The following is a 23566-nucleotide window of genomic DNA, read 5'->3' on the forward strand; positions in this document are numbered from 1 at the left end:
GTCGCACGCAACGCGGAGTTCCTGACTCTGGGCCCTCCTGGCCTGGAGCAACTAATGCCACAAAGGGGCCCCAGTGACTTACTGGGTCCCCAATTCTACTGAGATCCCAGGCTGTATGCTGTTCGGTGGGGGATCGGCTTGAGGAAAACCCAGAGGCAGGTTATCCAAAAGGGCTTGAACGAACCATCGGGGATCTGGTGACCAGACATTGACAGGTACACTTGCACTGTCAACCGGTGACCCTGACGTGATCTATTGGGAGGATTCGCTCTGCTGTTCATATTGTCAGCATTGAGCCTGTGGCAGAGGTTTCATCTGGCATCCTAATCTAATCAGAGCCAAGTCGGTGGCGGAGACTTGTTCCTCCCAGCAACCTAAAGTGACGCTCCGGCTGACAGACGTCCGGGGGCACTTCGCCCACTCTGGCTAGAGTGGCGACATATTGTTACAGCTGTAGCAGGACTGCTTTTTCTTATCCAAGGTCTGATACCGCAGAGTTCTTTTATTTCATCAACCTTTTCTGTCTACCTCAAGTTGATGTTGGTCGTGTTGGACTAAGAAATAAAGCATTCAGAAAACCTCATCTACAGACTGGACATTCAATTACTGCTCTACTCACTACCTTCACCCCTGGACAACACATAGAGGTAACTTAATACGCCGATCCCAAAACAATCCTGAGGGGGCAGCGCTACACATTATATTTCCTTTAAACACATTCAGCCCTTGTTCTTCTGTTACCTTTTGTAGTTACATGCCTAGAAGACTGATTTTGGATTTCATTCCCAAGTCTTTTCAGCATTTGGTCCCCTTTAATCACACCAGTGCCATCCACATCGTACCTAACAGAATAAAAGCTGGGTGATAAGTAGATCAAAATAACATACAAATACTACTGATTAAAATATGTGCAATTCATTATTTTCAGTGCACAGAGAGTGTTTCTATACTCAAATGTAAATCCATTATCAGTTAGGCCGCATACACACGATCGGTCCATCCGATGAGAATGGTCTGATGGACCGTTTTCATCGGTCCAAACCGATCGTGTGTGGGCCCCATCGGTTATTTAACCTTCGGTCAAAAAAATAGGAACTTGCTTTAAAATTGAACCGATGGACGCCTAACCGATAGGTTAAAACCGATCGTTAGTATGCAAAAGCATCGGTTAAAAACCCACGCATGCTCAGAATCAAGTCGACGCATGCATGGAAGCATTGAACTTAATTTTTTTCAGCACATCGTTGTGTATTACGTCACCGCGTTCTGACACGATCGGTTATTTAACCTATGGTGTGTAGGCACATCAGACCATCAGTCAGCTTCATCGGTTAACCAATGACAACGGTCCTTCGGACCGTTCTCATCGGATGGACTGATCGTGTGTACGCGGCCTAACAGATCTGATATTTTATATACCCTAGTACAGATATGATCTATTTTCCTTGCTACAATGTGAAAACTGCAAACCTTTGATTATTATTCTACCATTTGTGAATGATTCTTCTGTTAAAGAGAACATGAAGTGTGTAGCTGTGCCCCAAGGAAAAAAAAAAAGAACTTGTCAGTAGTCACCAATATTGCTTGTAGTCTTCCTACAGCTCATCCTATTCCTATTAGTGATTTAACATTCCTATTTCCACACTGTCTTTATGTGTAGGTGGCCATTTTGGGAAAGGAGCGGGCTTTGCTTTTTGGTGTTTGAAAACCCACCCGCTTGATGACCTCTGAACTGCTGATTAGAGGGGGAAATGATAAAGAAGCAGTATAAGAGGATAAGAAACCATGATTACAGAGTGAATAACGCAAAAGCAGGACATTTCTTGCACTGCATATCTTCAGCTACAGCTTCCTAACCAGCAAGGGTAATAGTTAGCAGCACAGTAGTGGCATCAGCAAATTTTGCTATAAATCTCATGAGCAGTCAGAGACAGCAGTGCCTTAGATCAGTGGTCTCCAAACTGCAGCCCTTTGCTTGCCTTTATCTGGCCCTTGGGGCACTGTTTCACCAACCAACACCAATGATGGGGCACTATTCCCCCTACTGACACCATCAATGGGGCACTCTTCTTCCATTGATACCAACAATGGGCCACTATTCTTCCATTGATATCAACACTGGGGCACTATTGCTCCCATTAAAACCAATGTTGGGAACTGATGTCAGGGCATTTCTACTCCCACTGGCCAAAGTCTGGCCCCCTAAAGCCTGAAGGACAGTAAACTGGACCTTTGCTTAGAAAGTTTGGAGACCCCTGCCTTAGATGATCTTACGCAGCAGATATAGGGAAGGGGTTAAACATTAGGGGGCGATCAAGGTGTTAAGTGTGTCCTAGGGAGTGATTCTAACTGTGGGGGGATGGGCTCACTACAGCATGACAGAGATCACTGCTCCCGATGACAGGGAGCAGTAGATCCCTGTTATGTCACTAGGCAGAACAGTGAAAATGCTTTGTTTACATAGGCATCTCCTCGTTCTGCCTCTCCTGACCGCAATGGCGGGCCGCCAATGAAGATTAAATTTGCGTTACTCATGGGCACACTCCCAAGGCATGCCCACTAGGTGGCAAATTCAAAGGGACGTACAGGGATGCCCATTTGCCTGCCTGTGCCATTCTGCCAATGTATATCGGCATGCGACGGTCAGGAAGCGGTTAAAAAAGCTTGTAAAAAGCTGCAAAAACACTTAAAAAAATAACAAAAACCTGTAAATCGCTAAAAATGTTTAGATGTTCCCATTAAAAAAGCACACATTTCTATCACAAACCATATAATACACACATCTATAACATAAGTTTGGCATATATCAACAGAAAGATACATTTGAAAAAAACATAGATACAGTGAAAGTTTCAATAAACTATAAAAAAAAATCTATAAAACCTTTTAAAAAGTTTGTTGAACTCTGCATCGTCCAGGTGGAAGTCAAGTTGTGTCAATAAGTCTCGGAATTCCGGAGGTAAGAATCTTGCTGTTCCATCTATTTTCTTCTCAGCTATCAGCTCAGAAAGTTCTGCAAACCTGGTTTTAGGAAGAAATCACAGTATTTTGTCAGCTGTTAAAGAGGTTGTAAAGGTACATTTTTTTCCCCCTAAATAGCTTCCTCTACCTTAGTGCAGTCCTCCTTCACTTACCTCATCCTTCCATTTTGCTTTTAAATGTCTTTATTTCTTCAAAAAAATCCTCACTTCCTGTTCTTCTGTCTGTAACTACACACCTTAATGCAAGGCTTTCTCCCTGGTGTGGAGTGTCGTGCTCGCCCCCTCCCTTGGACTACAGGAGAGTCAGGACGCCCACTAACACACAGCTCCTTTCTCTATCTGCAACGTAGAGAGCGTCCTGACTCTCCTGTAGTCTAAGGGAGGGGCGAGCACGACACTCCACACCAGAGAGAAAGCCTCGCATTACGGTGGTGAGTTACAGACAGAGGAACAGGAAGTGAGGATTTCCCAGAAGAAATAAGGACATTTAAAAGCAAAATGGAAGGATGAGGTAAGTGAAGGAGGACTGCACTAAGGTAAAGGAAGCTATTTAGGTAAAAAAAATTGTACCTTTACAACCCCATTAATGTTAAGCAGTTGTATAAATTCAGCTAAAACATTTGATTATGTGATTTATAACAGTTACATCCAGCAGTGATTTCTAGCTGTATGTGAGAAATAACACCCTGAGCAGTGAAGTCTTTCTACTGTGTTCTAAGTTTCTGCCAATTAAGAGATGCTGCACTGATTGAGAGGCCTACCCATCAATAGGTTGGAAAACAAACATAAAGCAGAAGTTTTGTTACAAAGGGTAATAGCGCAAGCATCAGAAGCTTGTAGGGACCAAGATTATTACAATTTAAGTATTGGAGAGAAGCTTGTTATAGCTATAGAAATGATACATCATCCCATCCCATCCCCTCCCATATATAGGATGAGCTTTGCCCAGTCTATGCAATTTCAGTTCAACCCAGTTATAGGCTTCATTAAGACCCCTTTCACACTGGGTCGCTTTGCAGGCGCTATAACGCAAAAAATAGTACCTGCAAAGCGACCTGAAACAGCCGCTGCTGTCTCTCTAGTGTGAAAGCCCCAATGGTAAGAGCCCTTTCACACCGAGCCGCCCCGAGCGTCGGCGGAAAAACGCCGCTATTTTTAGCTGCGCTTTACCATCGGATTTGCAGCACATTTCAGCCGCTAGTGGGGTGCTTTTAACCCCCGCTAGCGGCTGAAAAAGGGTTAAAACCGCCTGCAAAGCCCCGCTACAGCCGCATTTTGCAGGCGGTACGGCGGTGCTGCCCATTGATTACAATGGGCAGGAGCGCATTAGGAAGGGTGAGTTCACACCCTGCCAGCACTAATAGCGGCGCTTTACCTCCGACGCCCCCCCACCCCAATGTAAAAGGGGCCTTACACTTGAAAATGTAGCTAGTTTGTAAATAGCTGTGGAAACTCAGTGGGGATTCCCTGCGATTAGCTACAGGAAGCCCCATGGAAGGCAATGGGAGGCAGACAGCTCCTGCAGCGATTGACGGCCAACCGCATGTGGTAATTTTTCACCAATGATCGACCCTGGATGCAGACAGTCTGCAAAAGCAATTACATGCAATCAGCATAAAATAGCTGCAGAAGCTGTCAGCCTCCCATTGCAATAGTGAACCCTTGCTGGGTCTCCTGCAGATAATCACAAACAGGCCATGTGAATGAGGTCATGAGCTCATATCTATGCATACCAATAGAACTTCCCTTACAGGAAAAATGCACTCTAAACATTTAGGGGCAGATCCACGTACCTCGGCGCTTCTCTCCGCCGGGCGCAGCGTATCTAAGATACACTACGCCGCCGTAACTTTTTTTCAAATCCACAAAGAATTTGCGCCGTAAGTTACAGCGGCGTAGTGTATCTTTGGCGGCGTAATGGCGCGGCATTCAAATCTCTGTGATGGGGGCGTGTTTTATGTAACTACGTTGTGACCCGACGTAAACAACGTTTTTTTTTAACTGCGCATGCGCCGTCCGTGGGGGTATCCCAGTGCGCATGCTTGAAATTAAACCGGAACAAGCCAATGTTTAAGACGGTGACGTCATTCTACGCAAATCACTATTCGCGAACGACTTACGCAAACGACGTAAAAAATTCAAAATGCGAGGCGGGAACGACAGCCATACTTAACATTGAGTACGCCTCATAATAGTAGCTTTAACTATACGCCGGAAAAAGTCGAATGCAAACGACGTAAAAAATGCGCCAGCCGGACGTACGTTCGTGGATCGCCTTAACTAGCTAATTTGCATACTCGATGCGGAATTCGACGGAAACGCCACCTAGCGGCGCCGAAAAATTGCATCTTAGATCCAACGACGTACTAAGACGTACGCCTGTCGGATCGATCTGAGATGCCGTCGTATCTTGTTTTGTAGATACAAGACAAAGATATGACGTGCAAAATTTGAAATTACGCGGCGTATCAAGAGATACGCCCGCGTAATTCTTTTGTGGATCTGCCCCTTAGAAATCTTATTCTACAACCGTCTGAGCTCGTACCTCACTGAAAACAACCTTCTTGAACCCCTACAGTCTGGCTTTCACTCCCAACACTCCACAGAAACTGCCCTACTAAAACTCACAAATGATTTACTAATGCTACTTTCACACTGGGGCGTTAGTGGCAAAGCGCACTAATTTTAGCAGCGCAGCTTTTAACCCCCGCTAGCGGCCAAATAAAGGGTTAAAAGCGCCCGCTTTGCAGCGGTGCCCATTGATTCCAATGGCGGTGGTGATGGAGGAACATCGCTCGTAAGATGCTGCTTGCAGGACTTTCTAATGTCCTGTAAATGCACCTCTCCGGTGTTAAAGGACTCTGGCTCTCACACTGTGACTGCAGGGGAGGCTTTTTTTCGGGTGCTTTACAGGCGCTATTTTTAGCCATTTAGCGCCTAAAAAACGCCTCAGTGTGAAAGTAGCCTAACTGCTAAAACAAATGGCCACTACTCAATACTCTTAATCAGGGCTTTTTTTCAGGGGGAACTTGGGGGAACTCAGTTCCACCACCTTTGGCTCAGACCCTTTGGTGCCTGCTCACCACAATCACTTGTAAACACAGAAGTCTGGTTTCTTTGTTTACAAGTGACAGCTTTGTAACCCCCTGAACTCTGCACTCTGTATGTAATGCAATTCTTGTATTTAATGCCCCTTTAAGACCCTCCTACTGTTTGTGAAATCTGAACGGGTCGTGGTTGAGTTCCTGCACCTATTTTCTGAGAAAAAAAGCTCTGCTCTTAATGCTAGAGCTCTCTGTAGCCTTTGATACTGCTGGCCACCCACTCCTTCTCAATAAACTCCACCACCTTGGCCTCCAAGATTCCCAACCTATTACAGCGCTCCTTCAGTGCTACCTACAACTCTGTCTCCTCCTCTCCATTTCCTATTTCTGTAGCGATCCCCCAAGGCTCTGCTCTTTGACCCCTTCTCATCTCTATCAACATCTCCTCCCTTGGTCACTTGATAACCTCTCACAGCTTCCAATATCACCTCTACACCAATGGCACCCAAATCTATCTCTCTACTCCCCACTTCACCCCTTCAGTCTCCTCTCACATTATTCATTTACTAACTGACATTTCAACGTGGATGTTGCACCACTTCCTTAAACAAAATCTCTCTAAAACCAAGCTGATAATATTTCTCCCTGCCCTTCACCTCCGTAACATCTTTAAAATTCACCCTTTTTTACCTAATAAAATCACCAAGCTACTCATTCATGCCCTTGTTTCTCGTCTTGACTTTTGCAACTCTCTTCTCATAGGCCTACCACTCCATAGGCCAGTGATGGCGAACCTTGGCACCCCAGATGTTTTGGAACTACATTTCCCATAATGCTTAACTACACTGCAGAGTGCATGAGAATCATGGGAAAAGTAGTTCTGAGGTGCCAAGGTTTGCCATCATCTGCCATAGGCTATCTCCTCTTCATGAATGCTGCCGCCAAACTCATCTACCTTACCAACCGCTGGGCCGCGTACACACGGTCGGACAAAACCGATGAAAATGGACCGAGGTTCAGTTTCATCGGTCCAAACCGACCGTGTGCATGGCCTATCGGTCTGTTTTCCTTCGGTCCAAAATTTTAAAACATGCTTCAAAATCGAACCGATGGACCGCTGCCTGATCGGTCCAAACCGAGGGTTAGTACAGAAAAGCATCGGTTCAAAACTCGCGCATGCTCAGAATCAAGTCGACACATGCTTAAAAGCATTGAACTTTGTTTTATTCAGCACGTTGTGTATTTGACGTCACCGCGTTCTGATCCGATCGGTTTTTGGAACGATGGTGTGTACGCACATCAGACCATCAGGCTACTTCAGCGGTGAACCGATGGAAATGGCCCGTCGGACCATTCTCATCGGTTTGGAACGACCGTGTGTACGCGGCCTCAGTGTCTGCTACCCCTCTCTGCCAATCCCTACACCGGCTTCTGATTGCCCACCAAATTCATTTAAAAATATTAACAACATACAGAGTCATTCACAACTCTGCCCCAGCTGCATCCCTAACCTCGTCTGTTCTCAAGATCTGCTCTCAAGCTCCCTTGTCTTCTCCTCCCATGCTCATCTCCAGGACTTCTTCAGAGCCTCTCCCATCCTCTGGAACTTTCTACCTCAGTCTGTCCAGCCATTTCCTACTCTGGCTGTCTTTAGGCGATCCCTGAAAACTCATCTCTTCAGGGAAACCCATCACGTCTCCAACTAAGGCTGGCCATAAATTATACAATCTTCTTGTCCAATTTTCCTTTAGAATTACCAAAACCATATAATATGAGGTCAAACCTAAACACTTTCAATTTGTATACAATCAGGCAGACCCTTGCGCTACATAGTTGAAGGTAAATCTAAAAGAAATTGAACAAGAAAATTGTATAATGTATGGCCAGCCTAACTGAACTTTTATCACTTCTATCAGCTAATCAGTTAAAACCTATTGTACCTCCTGCCCTATCCCCTATTAGATTGTAAGCTCTTATGAGCAGGGCCTTCTCAACCCTCTTTTACTTTATTGTATTATAACTGTAGTGTCTCCCTTTATTTTGTAAATCGCTGCGCAAACTGTTGGCGCTATATAAATCCTATGTAATAATTATTCTTCCTGAATATACATGTTCTTGTGGTCTCCGCATGCGATCATTCTCTGAGGTCATTGTCCAGCTTTATTACTGATCTTTCTTCCCCACTAATCATATACCAAAATACATCTCCCAGGCTTTCTGTTCTCCTTAACAGCTGACAGACACCACCTCTGGATACCTAGGCCTAGGATATCATTTGATCTAGACAGCACACAGTAATAGGTGGCTGAACTTACTTGTACTTCATTTTCAACTGTGTGTGAACTTGGGATGCTGTCATTGAAGTTTTCTCATCTGTTTTCCTGTTAATGGGATCCAGCCATGTAGGCCTTCCTGATGGGGCTGGCTCTCTTATTGCTGAATATAGCTCTTCAAACTTTATTATAGTCTTTTCATTAAGCTTCAATCTAGAAAATCAAGAAAAAAAAACAACCTAGATAGAGATATATTCAGGTATACTGATGTTGCTGCAAAATGCAACAAAACATAAAACAACCAATCACATATGAAAATAAAATTAGGCCTCATTCATAAGGGCGCTGAGATCGGTAGTCTGTAAATGGGCTGTGTGTTTAACCGCTTGCCAACCGCCGCATGCCAATGAACGTTGGCAGAATGGCGCGGCTGTGAATATTGGCGTACAGGTATGTATCCTTTAACCTCCCTGGCGGTCTTCCCGAGACTGACACGGGGTTAGATTTTCTTGCTACTATCGGTAACCCCGTGTCAGTCTCGGGCTTGCCTCGCTAGATCCACAGGCACTTTTTACTTACCTTGTCCCTGGATCCAGCGATGCCACCGCGCTGTGTGAGCGAGCGGGACCTCGCTCGATTCACATAGTGCCTCCGTGTGACGCCGATCTCCGTTCCCTGCGACGTTACGACGCACGGGGACGGAGAACGGCGCCAAATTCAAAAACGTAAACAAACACTATACACACAGTATACTGTAATCTTATAGATTACAGTACTGTATGTAAAAAAAACACACCCCCCCTGTCCCTAGTGGTCTGCCCAGTGTCCTGCATGTCATTTTATATAATAAAAACCTTTTTTTCTCCCTGCAAACTGTAGATTGTCCATAGCAACCAAAAGTGTCCCTTTATGTCAAAAATAGTTTTAGATCAGCTAAAAAACAGCGATAATAAATTATAATCACTTGCAGAATTGTGCGATAGCGATTTGTGGGGAAATTCGTCATAAAAAAATAAAAGTAATGACAGCGACAATTCTGCAACTGAGCAAATTTCAGTGATTTTGATTTGATTACATTATTGAATAATTTTTATTATAATTATATTATTATTTGTTATAATTATTTATAATTATTTATTATATTATAATTTATAATTTTGTTTTTAAAAAAATGTAATACACGGGATGCCTATTAGAATCTTGTTTGGTCAGATTTAAGTGAGTTATTTCTAAAAATTACAGACCTACAATATAAAACGCCAAATTTCCTTGCAAATAATGGTACCGCTTTTAGCATGTTTTTTCTGAAAGAATCATACCGCCAGGGAGGTTAATATGCACAGCCTCGCTCGCGACCCGGTCAGGTACTCTGTGACAGCACCTGCGGGTCCCGATCGCCGCCGGTGTCCCACGATCGGGTCACAGAGCTAAAGAACGAGGAGAAGTAAGAGTAAACAAACCTTCCCCGTGCTTCCTAGTCAGACTGTCACTGATCGTCTGTTCCCTGTCATAGGGAAAGACGACGATCAGTGACGTCACACGCCAAGCCACGCCCCCACACAGTAAGAATCACTCCCTTAGGTCACACTTAACCCCTTCAGTGCCCCCTACAGGTTAACCACTTCACTGCCAGTGTCATTTTCACAGTAAGCAGTGCATTTTTATAGCACTGTTCGCTGTAAAAATGACAATGGTCCCAAAATGGTGTCAAAAATGTCTGATGTGTCCGCCATAATGTCGCAGTCACGATAAAACCCGATGATCGCCGCCATTACTAGTAAAAAAATGAATTATTATTAAAAATGCCATAAAACTATCTATTTTGTAGATGCTATAACGTTTGCGCAAACCAATCAATAAACGTTTATTGTAAAAAAAAAAATTACCAAAAATATGTAGAAGAATACGTATCAGCCTAAACTAAGGGGAAAAAAATGTTATATATTTTTTTGGGATATTTATTATAGCAAAAATAAAAAAATATAGAATTTCTTTCAAAATTGTCGCTCTATTTTTGTTTATAGCGCAAAAAATAAAAACCGCAGAGGCGATCAAATAGCACCAAAAGAAATCTCTATTTGTGGGGAAAAAAAAGGACGTAAATTTTGTTTGGGAGCCACGTCGCACGACCGCGCAATTGTCAGTTAAAGCGACGCAGTGCCTAATCGCAAAAAGGAGCCTGGTCCTTTAGCAAAAAAATGGTCTGGGGCTTCAGTGGTAAAATGGCTGGAGCCACCGGCTGCTATATATAGGCTGAATTCTAGCCCATTTAAAAATATGTTGGTTTATATAAGTGTTATATAAGTGTTATACACAGCAAGGTGTATGTTATCTTGTGGACTTATCCAAATTATTTACCTTTACATTTTCTGCTGATCACCGGGAGTACAGTTATTGCTACACTCCCAGCACTCTCTGCTGCACAGCATCCGCCCTGCTCATCCCTCCCCTCCACTGTCCATTCAGAGAATACTTTACACTGTTTTTTGTCAATGAATTCACATAACACAATGTCTTCAGTAGTTGGGCAAGAGGGCAGGCAAAGCTTCTGCAAATGACTCCACAGTTGCTGTATGAGAAATTCCGAAGGTCTAGCGTCCGAGTGCCAGAAGTATAGCGGTAGCTGTATTCCCTGCGCTCAGTTGCAATGTAAATTGTTAATAAAAGAGATAAATCATACACCTAATTGGAGTTAAAGTGGAGTTTCCGTCACAATTTTTTTTTTTCATTATTGTGTTAATTAGACCTAAAAATGTCATCTGGAAATGCCTGTTGCTATGCGGTCCCACAAAATCTGCCTTTGGAATCACCTAGGATTCTGACATCATCTCCCTCTAATGCTCCTGGGAAATGTGTGTCATCATTTCCCAGGATGCAGTGCGCTACCCAATTATCACTCCCCATCCAAGACTTCCAGGAAGTGCTTGTGGGCTCCACAATGCCCACAAGCAAAATGACAACGTTGTGGACATAGTTTTATAAACTATCTTTTTTGAATAACTATGCGGATCGGCGGCGGATTGTAAAATAGTAAGTGGCCGGATTTATATTATAAAAATGCATGATGAAAGGACATAAAAAATGCTAATTGTGGTTGGAACCCCGCTCTAACCCCTTTTAAGCCAGCATATTTTTAAAAGCAATACAGTTCCTGGAGTTCTTTTTTAAAGAAGGAATTCCAGGTATGGATGTTTTATACATAGTAACATTGTTGCAGCCTGGACCAATGTAACAATGTATATACCATACCTAGCTGATCCCCAGCTGTCAATCACTGAAGTAGAATCTGCTCTTCCAGTGATCTCCACTAGCTTCCCGGTCTCGTGTTAAGCGTCTGGCTTGCTGCATTTTGAACATAGGAGGTCAGCCACTCAGCACAGGTGCCATTCAGAGGATGTTGTGCATTTTCTGATTGAAAGCAAAGTGTTCCTTGACTGGCTGAGTTGGATAGCGTGACATCACAATCCCGCCTTTCCATCGTGTCCAATCAGAGAACACTTTTATGCAAAGCATTCTCTAAATAGCGCCAGTGCCGAGTGGCTGACCTCCTGTGTTCAGAATGGAGCAGGCCAGCCCCTCAGCACAGGATATAGAAGCACGTGGAGATTACTGGAATAGCAGTGTCCGTTTCAGTGATTTCCAGCTTCCAGGGGCATTAGCCAAGTATGGTATATACAGAGTTCATTGGTCCAAGCTGGAGCAAGGTAACTATGTATTAAATATCCATACCTGGAGACTGTCACCTTAGCAATGTAAATGTTCACTTACCTTAGTGAACAAGGTGAACAATGTTCACTTTCAAATCCCATTCATTTGCCAAGGGAAAGGATTTTGCTAGCACCTAATAAATTCACTAAGCTGCATCTATTTGTGTGTACAGTAAGCGGTCTCTGGTGCCTTCTGTTGCCTTCATGAATCAACCCCCAAAGTGTTTAAAATATTTACGCACACTAGGGCACAGAAATTCATTTATTCTTTGGCACATGTTTAAATAAACCAGCCCCAATGTGCCGGGCGCTCAACCTAAGCTGAAATCAAAAATGTAAATGTGGTGGATTTACCAACAGTGTAGAGAATGTTTCTTAGTTTTTTATAAAGCTATGTTCGTTCTGAATAGCCAATTGTGTGCAAGGATGTAAAAAAAAAAGAGTTGCTCATCTCTGGTACAGTAATCGCATAAGTATACAGTATGTTGATTTTCTTAGTAACTGTCATAGAGGGGGTCAGGTGATACAAGTTTCCCTTTACCTTTCCTATTACTGTGCTTAGTATATACTCGAGTATAAGCTGACCCGAATATAAGCCGAGGCACCTAATTTTAGCACAAAAAAAATAGGAAAACGTATGGACTCGAGTATAAGCCTAGGGTGTCCATCTGCATGCCTCACTGTGCCTCACTGTGTCCATGTGCATGCCTCACTGTGCCCATGCCTCACTGTGCCCATGCCTCACTGTGTCCATGCCTCACTGTGTCCATGCCTCACTGTGTCCATGTCTCACTGTGCCCATGCCTCACTGTGTCCATGCCTCACTGTGCCCATGCCTCACTGTGCCCATGCCTCATTGTGCCCATGCCTCACTGTGTCCATGCCTCACTGTGTCCATGCCTCACTGTGTCCATGCCTCACTGTGTCCATGCCTCACTGTGTCCATTCCTCACTGTGCCCATGCCTCACTGTGTCCATGCCTCACTGTGTCCATTCCTCACTGTGCCCATGCCTCACTGTGTTCATGCCTCACTGTGTCCATGCCTCACTGAGCCCATGCCTCATTGTGTCCATGCCTCACTGTATCCATGCCTCACTGTGCCCATGCCTCATTGTGCCCATGCCTCACTGAACCCATGTCTCACTGAACCCATGCCTCACTGTTCCCATGCATTATTATGCCCATGCTTTACCCTGTCCATGCCTCACTGTGTCCATTCCTCACTGTGTCCATGCCTCACTGTGCCCATGCCTCACTGTGCCCATGCCTCACTGTGCCCATGCCTCACTGTGTCCATGCCTCACTGTGTCCATGCCTCACTGTGCCCATGCCTCACTGTGCCCATGCTTCACTGTGCCCATGCCTTACTGTGTCCATGCCTCAATATGCCCATGCCTCACTGTGTCCATGACTAGACTGACGTTTAACATGGGAGTCTATGGAAGGGGTGCCCGGCATTGAAAAATCGGTGCTCCCCAGTCATAGGTCCCCCAGACAACAAGCTTTGCACACTTGTAGAGGAGAAATGGGGCTACATGTGTGCCAAGTTCCAGGTCCAGGGGACCTACGACCGGCCAGTACCAGGTCCCCAAAGTCACCGAAGAAATTACCGTTTAACATGGGAGTCTTTGGAAGTGGTGCCCAGCTTTGAAAAATCGGTGCTCCCCGGCCGTAGGTCCCCTGGATAACAAATTTTCGCCTTTTTAGAGGAAGAGTGGGGTTACATGTGTGCAAAGATTTGAGTCCAGGTAACCTATGGCCGGTTGGTACCGGGTCTCCAAAATCCGGGAGATCAGGCACAAAAAGGTGAATCGCGTATAAGCCAGGGGGGGCATTTTCAGCTGAAAAACTTGGCTTATACTCGAATATATACGGTAATAGCAGGGCACGTATGCACAACAAATATAATAAAGATCCAATTGTGCATTTAGAAATGCAGTGCTTACATGAGGTAGATTGGCAGAGGCTTGCTTTAATACCTATCCACTCTATCCAAAACTAAAGAAAACGTTTTGTCTTTAGTTAATTTGTCAGTAGGTTAGACAAATAGTCTTTATCACCACCTAGTGGTCAAATCTGTAAGTAAGGGTAATAGTTTTGTTATAAGTTATTACATTTAAATAAAAATATATATTTTTTTAAATAAATGCATTGCCATCAACTTAGGTGTTCTAACCTCCACTCTATTCAGAACTAACAAAAAAAAAGTGTTGCCTTTAGTTATATTTAAAGTAGAACTATAGGCAAATCTTTTTACCATTTTGGATAGAGTAAGGGAGGGTATAACCACTGTCAGTTTTTTTATTCACATCTTGTCCCATTGGGGAGATTTCCCTTCACTTCCTGTTTATAGCCAAAACTGTAAGTGAGAGGAAATCCCTGCAAATTAAGGGAATCCATTGAGGCCCCCCCAGGTCACCAGAACTAGTGTCCCCATTGGAAGATTTCCCCTCTATTACATTTAGGATTTATTTTACTTTCTTTTACAATGATAATGGCAAAGAGGACAAACATGGAGGGTAAATCTCCCTAACGGGGGCACAGCCAGCAATAAAGCCTGATAAAGTTCTATCCATCTCTTTATCCAAAAAAAACAAAACTAAAAAAAATGATTTGCCTTTACCCAGAGGAACCACTACCATCTAGTGGTAGAAAATGCAAACTACACCAAAAAGCTCACTGGAGAGAAATACTTTTTAATCGTGACTAAAATGACTTCCATTAATATTTTAACAGTTGACATGAATTTATACTTTGTCCGATGTGGAATAAATAAATAAAGAATTTTAGCTTGCACATATTTTTTGAAATTGTAATAATTATTATTGTTATATATACCAAATAAAAGACTAGGCCAGGGGATTTGAGACTTGGGCAATGATGGGCAGCACTGATGGGCACTGATAGGCAGCACTGATGAGGAGACACTGATATGCATTACTGATAGGCACTGATTGCCATCCCTAGTGGGCACTGATTGGCACATCAGAATTGGGCACTGATTGTCATCCCTGGTGGGCAAGGGTTGGCACTTGTGGGCATCCCTGAAGGGTCTGCACTGAAAATCGATGCACTGATTACCAGCGCAGACACCCCACCCCCCTGTCAGGAGAGCCTCTGACAATGCTGCCATCCATTGGTGCCCCCTGTGCTCCTTCATCCAGAGTGGGGGGCACTCTAATACAGGAGCTGTGTAACTGGCAAGATCACCAGGTGAAAACTGGGTGGAAACAAGCTAAAATAAGAAAACAAATGCAGTCACCACATATAATGTTTGGTAAACATCAATACATAACATTTTTGGTTTTGGGTTTAATACCAATTTAAGACTAACAACAGGTGAAATTTAGATTAGCTGTGAGGACCTGGATTCACTGGTGAGATTATTTACCTATAAAGCTTTCGGTGGTAGAAGAAGACATGTTGCCAGAAATATCTGCTTTGGCTGAAAAATGACCATTCTATAGATACCCATAAGATATGGGGCTAGATTCAGGTATGTCGGCGTAATTTTGTGGCGGCGTAGCGTACCGCATATACGCTACGCCGCCATAAGTCAGAGAGGCAAGTGCTGTATTCACAAAGCACTTGCCTCCTAAGTAACGGCGGCGTAGCGTAAATGGGCCGGCCTAAGCGCGCCTAATTCAAATGTGGAACAGGGGGGCGTGTTTTATGTAAATGACTCGTGACCCGTGCATTATTATGCCCATGCTTCACACGTGATTGACGTTGTTCACGAACGGCGCATGCGCCGTCCGTGGACATATCCCTGTGTGCATTGCTCCAAAGTACGCCGCAAGGACGTATTGGTTTCGACGTGAACGTAAATGACGTCCAGCCCCATTCACGGACGACTTACGCAAACGACGTAAAATTTTCAAATTTCGACGCGGGAACGACGGCCATACTTAACATTGGCTAGGCCAGCTATTTGTTCGACTAACTTTACGCCGGAAAAAGCCTTACGTAAACGACGTAAAAAAATGCGCCGGGCGCACGTACGTTTCTGCGCCGAACTCAACGGAAGCGCCACCTAGCAGCCAGCGTAAATATGCATCCTAAGATACGACGGCGTAGGAGACTTACGCCGCTCGTATCTTTGCCTAATTTAAGCGTATCTGGTTTCCAGAATATGCCTAAATTTACGATGGCGTAGATTCAGAGTTACGACGGTGTAGATTCAGAGTTACGACGGCGTAGATTCAGAGTTACGACGGCGTATCTACTGATACGCCGGCGTAACTGTACCTGAATCTAGCCCATAGTATTGGTGTTATGATGTGCATCTCGGTTTATTTTACCTCAAATACAGTACAATTATTTTAAAATATAGCTAAAACTAAAGATTTAAAGTAAAATATTAAAACAAATTAGTGTGGGAAAAAGATAGTTGTATCAGTTAATTAACATATTAAAAAAAGAAGTAAGATATGTAATATTTGGTTTATAGTTACATACCTTAAAAGAAGTTGCTGATATTGTCTGGAGCTTAAAATTCTTCCAAGGAATTTTGTTAACATCATGAGCAGAACATCTCTGTAAGGTATAAGATAGCAATGACATATGATAGCTGTAATATGGACTCAAGCAATTCGAATTACTTGTTTAACACGAGTGGTGTGCTTGGATTACATGTTGCAGCTGCTGGTTTCCTCACATTCTTTTACATATAGTCGGGTGCTTGGCTAAGAATAGAGAGTGAGAGAAACACTGGCTGCATCTTCTCTATGTAGCTGCTGCCTTGCTGGTGCTGAACTAGTTAAAAGCTATATTAGCAAGAGGAGGGAGCTGCTGAGCAGGAAGACTTCAAAAGCACGAGACTGTCAGCACTACACTGTGGGAACTGTAGTCCAGAAGAGAGAGAGACACTCTACTGTAATCAAGAGTTTTTGAACGGCATTTCCAAGAGGGAGATTGCCAGGAGGAGGGGAAAGAGCTGTATTTTCTTAGGCTGTAGTGGACACAGTTTCCACTTGCCATGAGGGAGCCCAGAGAGTGCACATCGCTGTGTAGTGTGCACCACCAATTTTGGATAACGGCAGCATTAGCAGGATCTGGAGCGCTGAGTCCAGGTGTGTCAACAGCCAGAGTTACCTGGGTGCACAGCAGAGTGGACTAATCTCTGTGTGTTACCAAATGGTTATCTGCAATATCTCTAGGACTAGTGAGCTGTTGCAGTGGGGATTTACTATATTCTCCTTTAGGAACTGACTGCAAAGACATCTAGTAGCCTTATTGCTGCCTGCAGGCTTGACTTGGACTATTCTCATGTGCATCAAGGGTACAACTGGGCCCCAATGATAGCCAGCTGAAGAGTTAGGACTAAAGACTGTCACTTTACAGCTGCTACTCAGGGACCTTCACCTATTGCTTATGCTAAGCGGAACCTCTCGGGGGACATAGCACCATATCCCAGCCATTCTCCTAGAATACACTCTAGACTAGTTATAGTATTATTTGTTTACATTGCAGTTAATGCTTATATGCACTGTTTATTGCCCACTTCTAATATTCACTTCACTGGGTATATGTGAGGGTTTACATCCACATTAATATAATGGGGGCATTGACACTGACTGTAACATTGAACCAATGGACCAGTGTAACATTGATACTGACTTCCAAAGTAACAGGGAACATTTACAGTGATCATCAATATACAATCATGCTGCAGCAGAGTTCCTGAGTAAAATTGCTACGTGTATGGTACTGATGCCGCGTACACACCATCACTTTATGTGATAAAAAAAAATAAGTTTTTAAAAACGTCACTTTAAATGACCGTGTGTGGGGGAAAACGTCGTTTTATGTCTTGTGAAAAACGACCAAAAAAAATTGAAGCATGCTTCAATTTTATGTGTCGTTTTTCAAAACGTTGTTTTTTACTTCACAGAAATTGACCGTGTGTAGCAAAAAACGACGTTTAATACGACGTTTTTACACCCGCGCATGCCCAGAAGCTAGTTATGAAGCGAGCTTCAATGGAAAAACGTGGTGAACGTAACCTCGCTTTGCTAGAGCATTGTGAAAAAACGATGGTGTGTAGGCAACGTCGTTTTTGAAAATTGAAGTTTAAAAAATGTAGTTTTTTACTTCACAGAAAATGTCCATTTTTTCATCACATAAAGTGATGGTGTGTGTTTTGTACAACAGCTGATTTTGTGATTTTTGATTTCTAATTACACGCATGCTTATTTAGTTAGAAACCCACTAACCTGCTTACTTGTCCTTTGTCCTCTGGATCATTGTTTTTAAACAGTTTCCTGAGACTGAAATAGCCACCAGACTTCATCTTCTCACGTAATACATACTCCAACTGCAACACACAATCATGTGGTTTTAGAAACGTAAGTAAAAAGTTAGTACAAGATAAAAACTACATAAAATATGTTTCAAAATTTACCATGCGAAACGGGGGGGGGGGGGGGGGGGTATAACTATAATGCTTGAAATGTGGGCCACTTTTTCTGTGTTACCTCTAGGACCGCAGATTTTGGGATCTCATATTCTAAACATCTCATATAACACAAATAATTCTATAACTTATGTACGTATGCACTAATTTCCTCAACACAAAAATGTTTTCACCATGAATTACAAAAGAGAAAAGTGTGATAATGGAATAGGGAACGGTCTGCGTTCCAGTCCAATGCTCTCCGCCCAGGTTCACACTGGACTACGGGAATAAAGCCGGGTCAGTTCAGCTGAACTCGCACAATTTCGCTCCCGCTTGTCAGTCCCGATTTCGGGAGAGAGTTCCGAGACATCTGTACACAGATGTCAATGTAAATCGCAGCCTGAAATCGCAAAAAGGAGTACAGAGACTACTTTTTGAAATCGGTGCGGCATATGCAGCGTCACACCGATTAGGTTAGTGTCATTGCCAGCAATTGCCGCCGATTTGACATGTGATTTGAAATGTCAAATTGCATGTCAAATTGTACCAATGTGAACCAGGGCAAAAGGGGCAAAAAAAAATAAAAATGTAAAAGCTACCATTGCTGACAGTTTTTTTTTTTTTTTTAAAGGTTCATGCTCCAGGCCTGTAATTCTGGTCCATGGTTATTCCAGATCAGTGACTTTCAAGGTAATGAAGCCAAGACAAGGATGATGATTATTAGTAGCAAATGTACATTATGGAGGAGTATTTATTCATTTAATAATAAAGTTTATGGTAGTATTTTGAGTAAGTTTTTCCTCCTATTTGTTTTGTCTTTTTGTGTGTAGAGATAGCTCCTTCGCTTCCATGTATCTGAGCCACAACTGTCATATCCACAGCAGGCTGAGAGTATGGCGTAAGCTGTACTATCTTGCAAGAAGAAACATTTTGACTATAAAGCAGGGGTCTCCAAACAGTTTACAGTCCTTCAAACTTTAGGAGGGCCGGACTAGGGCCACTGGGAGTAGAAAATGTCCAGTGGGAGTAAACAATACCATATTTTTGGTGTCAGTGGGAGGACTAGTGCCCCATTGTTGGTGTCAGTAGAAGGAATTGTACCCTTTGGATAGTGTCAGTTGGATAAATAGTGCCCTATTGGTGGCTTTAGCAACAAGAATGATTCCCCATTGTTGGTGTCAGTGGCTGGAATAGTGCCCCAAGGGCCAGACGAAGGCAAGCAAAGGGCCGCATCCGGCACCAGGGCCGCAGTTTGGAGACCCCAGCTATAAAGGAACAAGCAGCCATCCTGATGTGCCATACACCCTAGCAGATATAACTTTTTTTTATACACTAGAGCTGCACAATTAATCGTCAAGACTCGTTATCGCAATTTTTTTCCCATTGTGATCTTGACAAGTTTCCAGATCTTTCTATGCAGAGAATTCTCTCTGCTCTGCTGAAGCCACAGCTGTAAAATCCACTGCCCAAGTATCACAACATTCTTTATCAGTGGAACTAGGTCTAAACATTGTAACAATTTGTCTTTTACATCAAAGGAATAGACTTCAGTGTGTAAATTAGGAAAGTTTAACCACTTAAACACCAAACCTTTTTCTGACATTTGTTGGTTTCAAGTTTAAAACATTTTTTTTTTGCAAGAAAATTACTTAGAACCTCCAAACATTATATACCGTGTTTCCCCAAAAATAAGACCTACCCCGAAAATAAGACCTAGCGTTATTTTCCAAGTGGGCTGCAATATAAGCCCTACCCCGAAAATAAGCCCTGGTTTAAAATGCTTGTAAAATCTTACAACCCACTCTATTATAGTAGTAAATATTGTACAATGTGTGTGTTTCTGTAATATAATTGCGGGGAAGAGAGCTCAAGCGGTTCACAGAAGCGCAGAGCGGCGCTATAACAAAGGTATTTGGCACTATATAATACTGTAATAGAGTGATTATAGGATTTTATAAGCATTTTAACTCAGTTCACACTGGGGATTCCTGCCAGGCAGGGAGAGAGAGGGTAAAGAAGACAGCGCATTACATGGTAATGTAATAAGCCCTACTGTGTCTTTTGTTGCCAAATTTAATATAAGACCCAGGCTTATTTTCGGGGAAACACAGTATATTTTTTTTAGTGGAGACCCTAGAGGATAAAAGGGTGGTTGTTGCAATATTTTATATTGCACTGTATTTGCGCAGCGGTCTTTCAAATGCAATTTTTCGGGAAAAAATTACTTTAATGAATAATAAAAAAAAAAGAATCAGTAAAGTTAGCCTAAATTTTTTTGTATAATGTGACAGATTTTACGCAGCGAAAATCGTGATCTTTATTTTAAAAGCGGAGGTTCACCCATAGAGAACACATTTTCCCCTTAGCTTCATGCTCGTTTTGTCTAGGGGAATCGGCTAGTTGTTTTAAAATATGACCTGTACTTACCGTTTACGAGATGCATCTTCTCCGCCGCTTCCGGGTATGGGCTGCGGGACTGGGCGTTCCTTCTTGATTGACAGTCTTCCGAGAGGCTTCCGACGGTCGCATCCATCGCGTCACGATTTTCCGAAAGAAGCCGAATGTCGGTGCGCAGGCGCAGTATAGAGCCGCACCGACGTTCGGCTTCTTTCGGCTACGAGTGACGCGATGGATGCGACCGTCGGAAGCCTCTCGGAAGACTGTCAATCAAGAAGGAACGCCCGCTCCCGAAGACCCATACCCGGAAGCCGACGGAGAAGATGCATCTCGAAAACGGTAAGTACGGCTCATATTTTAAAACAAATAGCCGATTCCCCTAGACAAACGAGCATCCATCTAAGGGGAAAAGAGAAAAAAAAAACTAATTGGGTGAACTCCCGCTTTAAGCAAAAAAATCGTGATTCTCATTTTGGCCAGAATCGTGCAGCTCTATTATGCACCGAATATTAAAAAATACCCTTTGTCAATCACAGCTATAATTGTAGACATTCCTTAACACCAAAGTGACAGTTATATGTGAGTGAATTGACCATGAATGTAACCTGCTACCGATGTGATGTTATTCTTCTGCTGAAAAGCCAAAAAGGGAGTTTAAAAAAAAACGACCGTTATATTTTTACCTCATCCACTTCAAGTCTTAGCTGGGTTCCAGGTCGGGACACAAGGCTGGACCTACTGCTGGCGGTACTCGCTCTGCTCTCAGCTCGACTAGCAATGCCTGCCTTCTGACCTGCAAATGAACATGGAAGGAAAACATTTATTGGTTTTCACACATATGAGTTATTATTACTTTTTTGCCTCTGCTTTTATATACATAGTTATTTAGCTTTCTCCAGTGCCTTGATTATCCCCCTGCCGCGGAGCGTATGCAGATATGCGTCCTTGCCTTTGGGGGGTTATTCTGGGATGATGCCTGCAGCTGCAGGCATCATCCCGGTATAATTTTTTAGAGCTGGAGATCGGCTTTCCAGTGATAACAACCGATGCGGCTAAAAGCCGCTGTGTTTTTATCCTGGAAGAGCGGGAAGGGATATCCCCCTCCTCCCGCCGCCTCCGCCGATCTTACCGGGCCTCCCTTCCCACCGGGAGACCCGATCCACGATGTGCCATCTCCGGCCCCTAGACAGATACTGAATCGAACCTGCGAACGGCTTTGATTCAGTCTCTTCAATGTAAACACAGAAGCGACGTCATGACGTCACTTCCAGGTTACTCGGCTGCCAATGGTCCCGGATTTAAAAAAATACACAGTATTCAGAATCGCCGTTCTCAGCGATCTGAATACTTTGAAGTGCAAAGGAGGGATTCCTTGTGACAGCAATAAGTGATCAAAAAAAATTTTGTTTTTTAGAAACACAATTTTATATTGTAAAAATTTATAAAATAACTAAGATTTAAAAAAAAAATTTAAATCGCCCCTGTCCCCGCGAGCTCGTGCAGCAAAGAAAACGCATACGAAAGTCGCGCCCGCATATGTAAACAGTGTTTAAATTACACATGTAAGGTATCGCCGCAATTGTCAGAGCGAGAGCAATAATTCTAGCCATAGACCTCCTCTGTAACTCTAACCTGGTAACCGTTAAAAAATTCTCCTATGAAGATTTTTAGGTACCGTAGTTTGTCACCATTCCACGAGTACGTGCAATTATAAAAGCATGACATGTTTGGTATCTATTTACTCAGCATAACATCATCTTTTACATTATATAAAAAAATTGGGCTACCTTTACTTTTAATTTTTTTTTTAATTCATGAAATTATTTTTTCCAAAAAAGTTGCGTTTAAAACACCACTGCACAAATACCTTGTGACATAAAATATTGTAACAATCGCCATTTTATTCTCTAGATTCTCTGCTAAAAAAATTATATATAATGTTTGCGAGTTCTAAGTAATTTTCTAGCAAAAAATACAGATTTTAACTTGTAAACACCAAATGTCAGAAATAGCTTAGTCATGAAAGGGTTAATATTCAACTTTTTACATGTCATTATCTGGTCACACATCAAGTGCTCAATGTGACTTACTGTTTATTATCATGAAAAGAGTATAACAAATACATTTTGCGTATGTAATAATACATGTATGTCCCAAATGCATAGGCAGGACTTAAAGGGTAACTCCGCTTTCATAAAAAAACAGGGCAAATTAAAAAAATGTTTTAGCATATACAATTGCTACACACTGCATATTGTAATTTAACCTTCCTGGCGGTATGATTATTTCAGATTTTAGGTGCTGAAAGCGGTACAATTTTTTTGCATGGAAATGTGGTGTTTTATATTGTAGGCCTGTAATTCTGATGCCGCGTACACACGACCGTTTGTGTGGGCTCCAGAGCATTTTTCACGATGTAAAAAATGGCCATTAAAAATTTAGAATATGCTCTAATTTTTCAACGTCGTAAAAATGGTCGTGTGTGAGCTTTGACGACGTGAAAAACACGCGCATGCTCAAAAGCAAGTTATGAGATGGGAGCGCTCGTTCTGGTAAAACTAGCGTTTGTAATGGAGTAAGCACATTTATCACGCTGTAACAGACTATAAAGCGTGAATCGTCTTTTACTAACACAAAATTAGCAAAAGCAGCCCCAAGGGTGGCGCCATCCGAATGGAACTTCCCCTTTATAGTGCCGTTGTACGTGTTGTACGTTACCGCGCTTTGCTAGAGCAATTTTTTTTCACTATCGGGTGTAGGCAAGAC

The 23566-nt window shown here is 42.9% G+C and overlaps 1 protein-coding gene across 1 annotated transcript in view; it reads right to left on the bottom strand.

Annotated features, from left to right (window-relative positions):
- The window catches only part of LOC120921611 (EF-hand calcium-binding domain-containing protein 6-like), a 164748-nt gene that overhangs the window by 112211 nt on the left and 28971 nt on the right, over positions 1-23566 (bottom strand). The window contains exons 3-8 of the mRNA XM_040334121.1: positions 21484-21593; positions 18222-18322; positions 16465-16542; positions 8341-8511; positions 2884-3021; positions 742-842 (exon numbers count right to left, since the gene is read on the bottom strand). Of these exons, the coding sequence (XP_040190055.1) occupies positions 742-842; positions 2884-3021; positions 8341-8511; positions 16465-16542; positions 18222-18322; positions 21484-21593 (699 nt within the window). The remainder of the gene's footprint in view (positions 1-741; positions 843-2883; positions 3022-8340; positions 8512-16464; positions 16543-18221; positions 18323-21483; positions 21594-23566) is intronic.

Source organism: Rana temporaria, chromosome 1, assembly GCF_905171775.1.
Source record: "Rana temporaria chromosome 1, aRanTem1.1, whole genome shotgun sequence".
Lineage (NCBI taxonomy): Eukaryota > Metazoa > Chordata > Amphibia > Anura > Ranidae > Rana > Rana temporaria.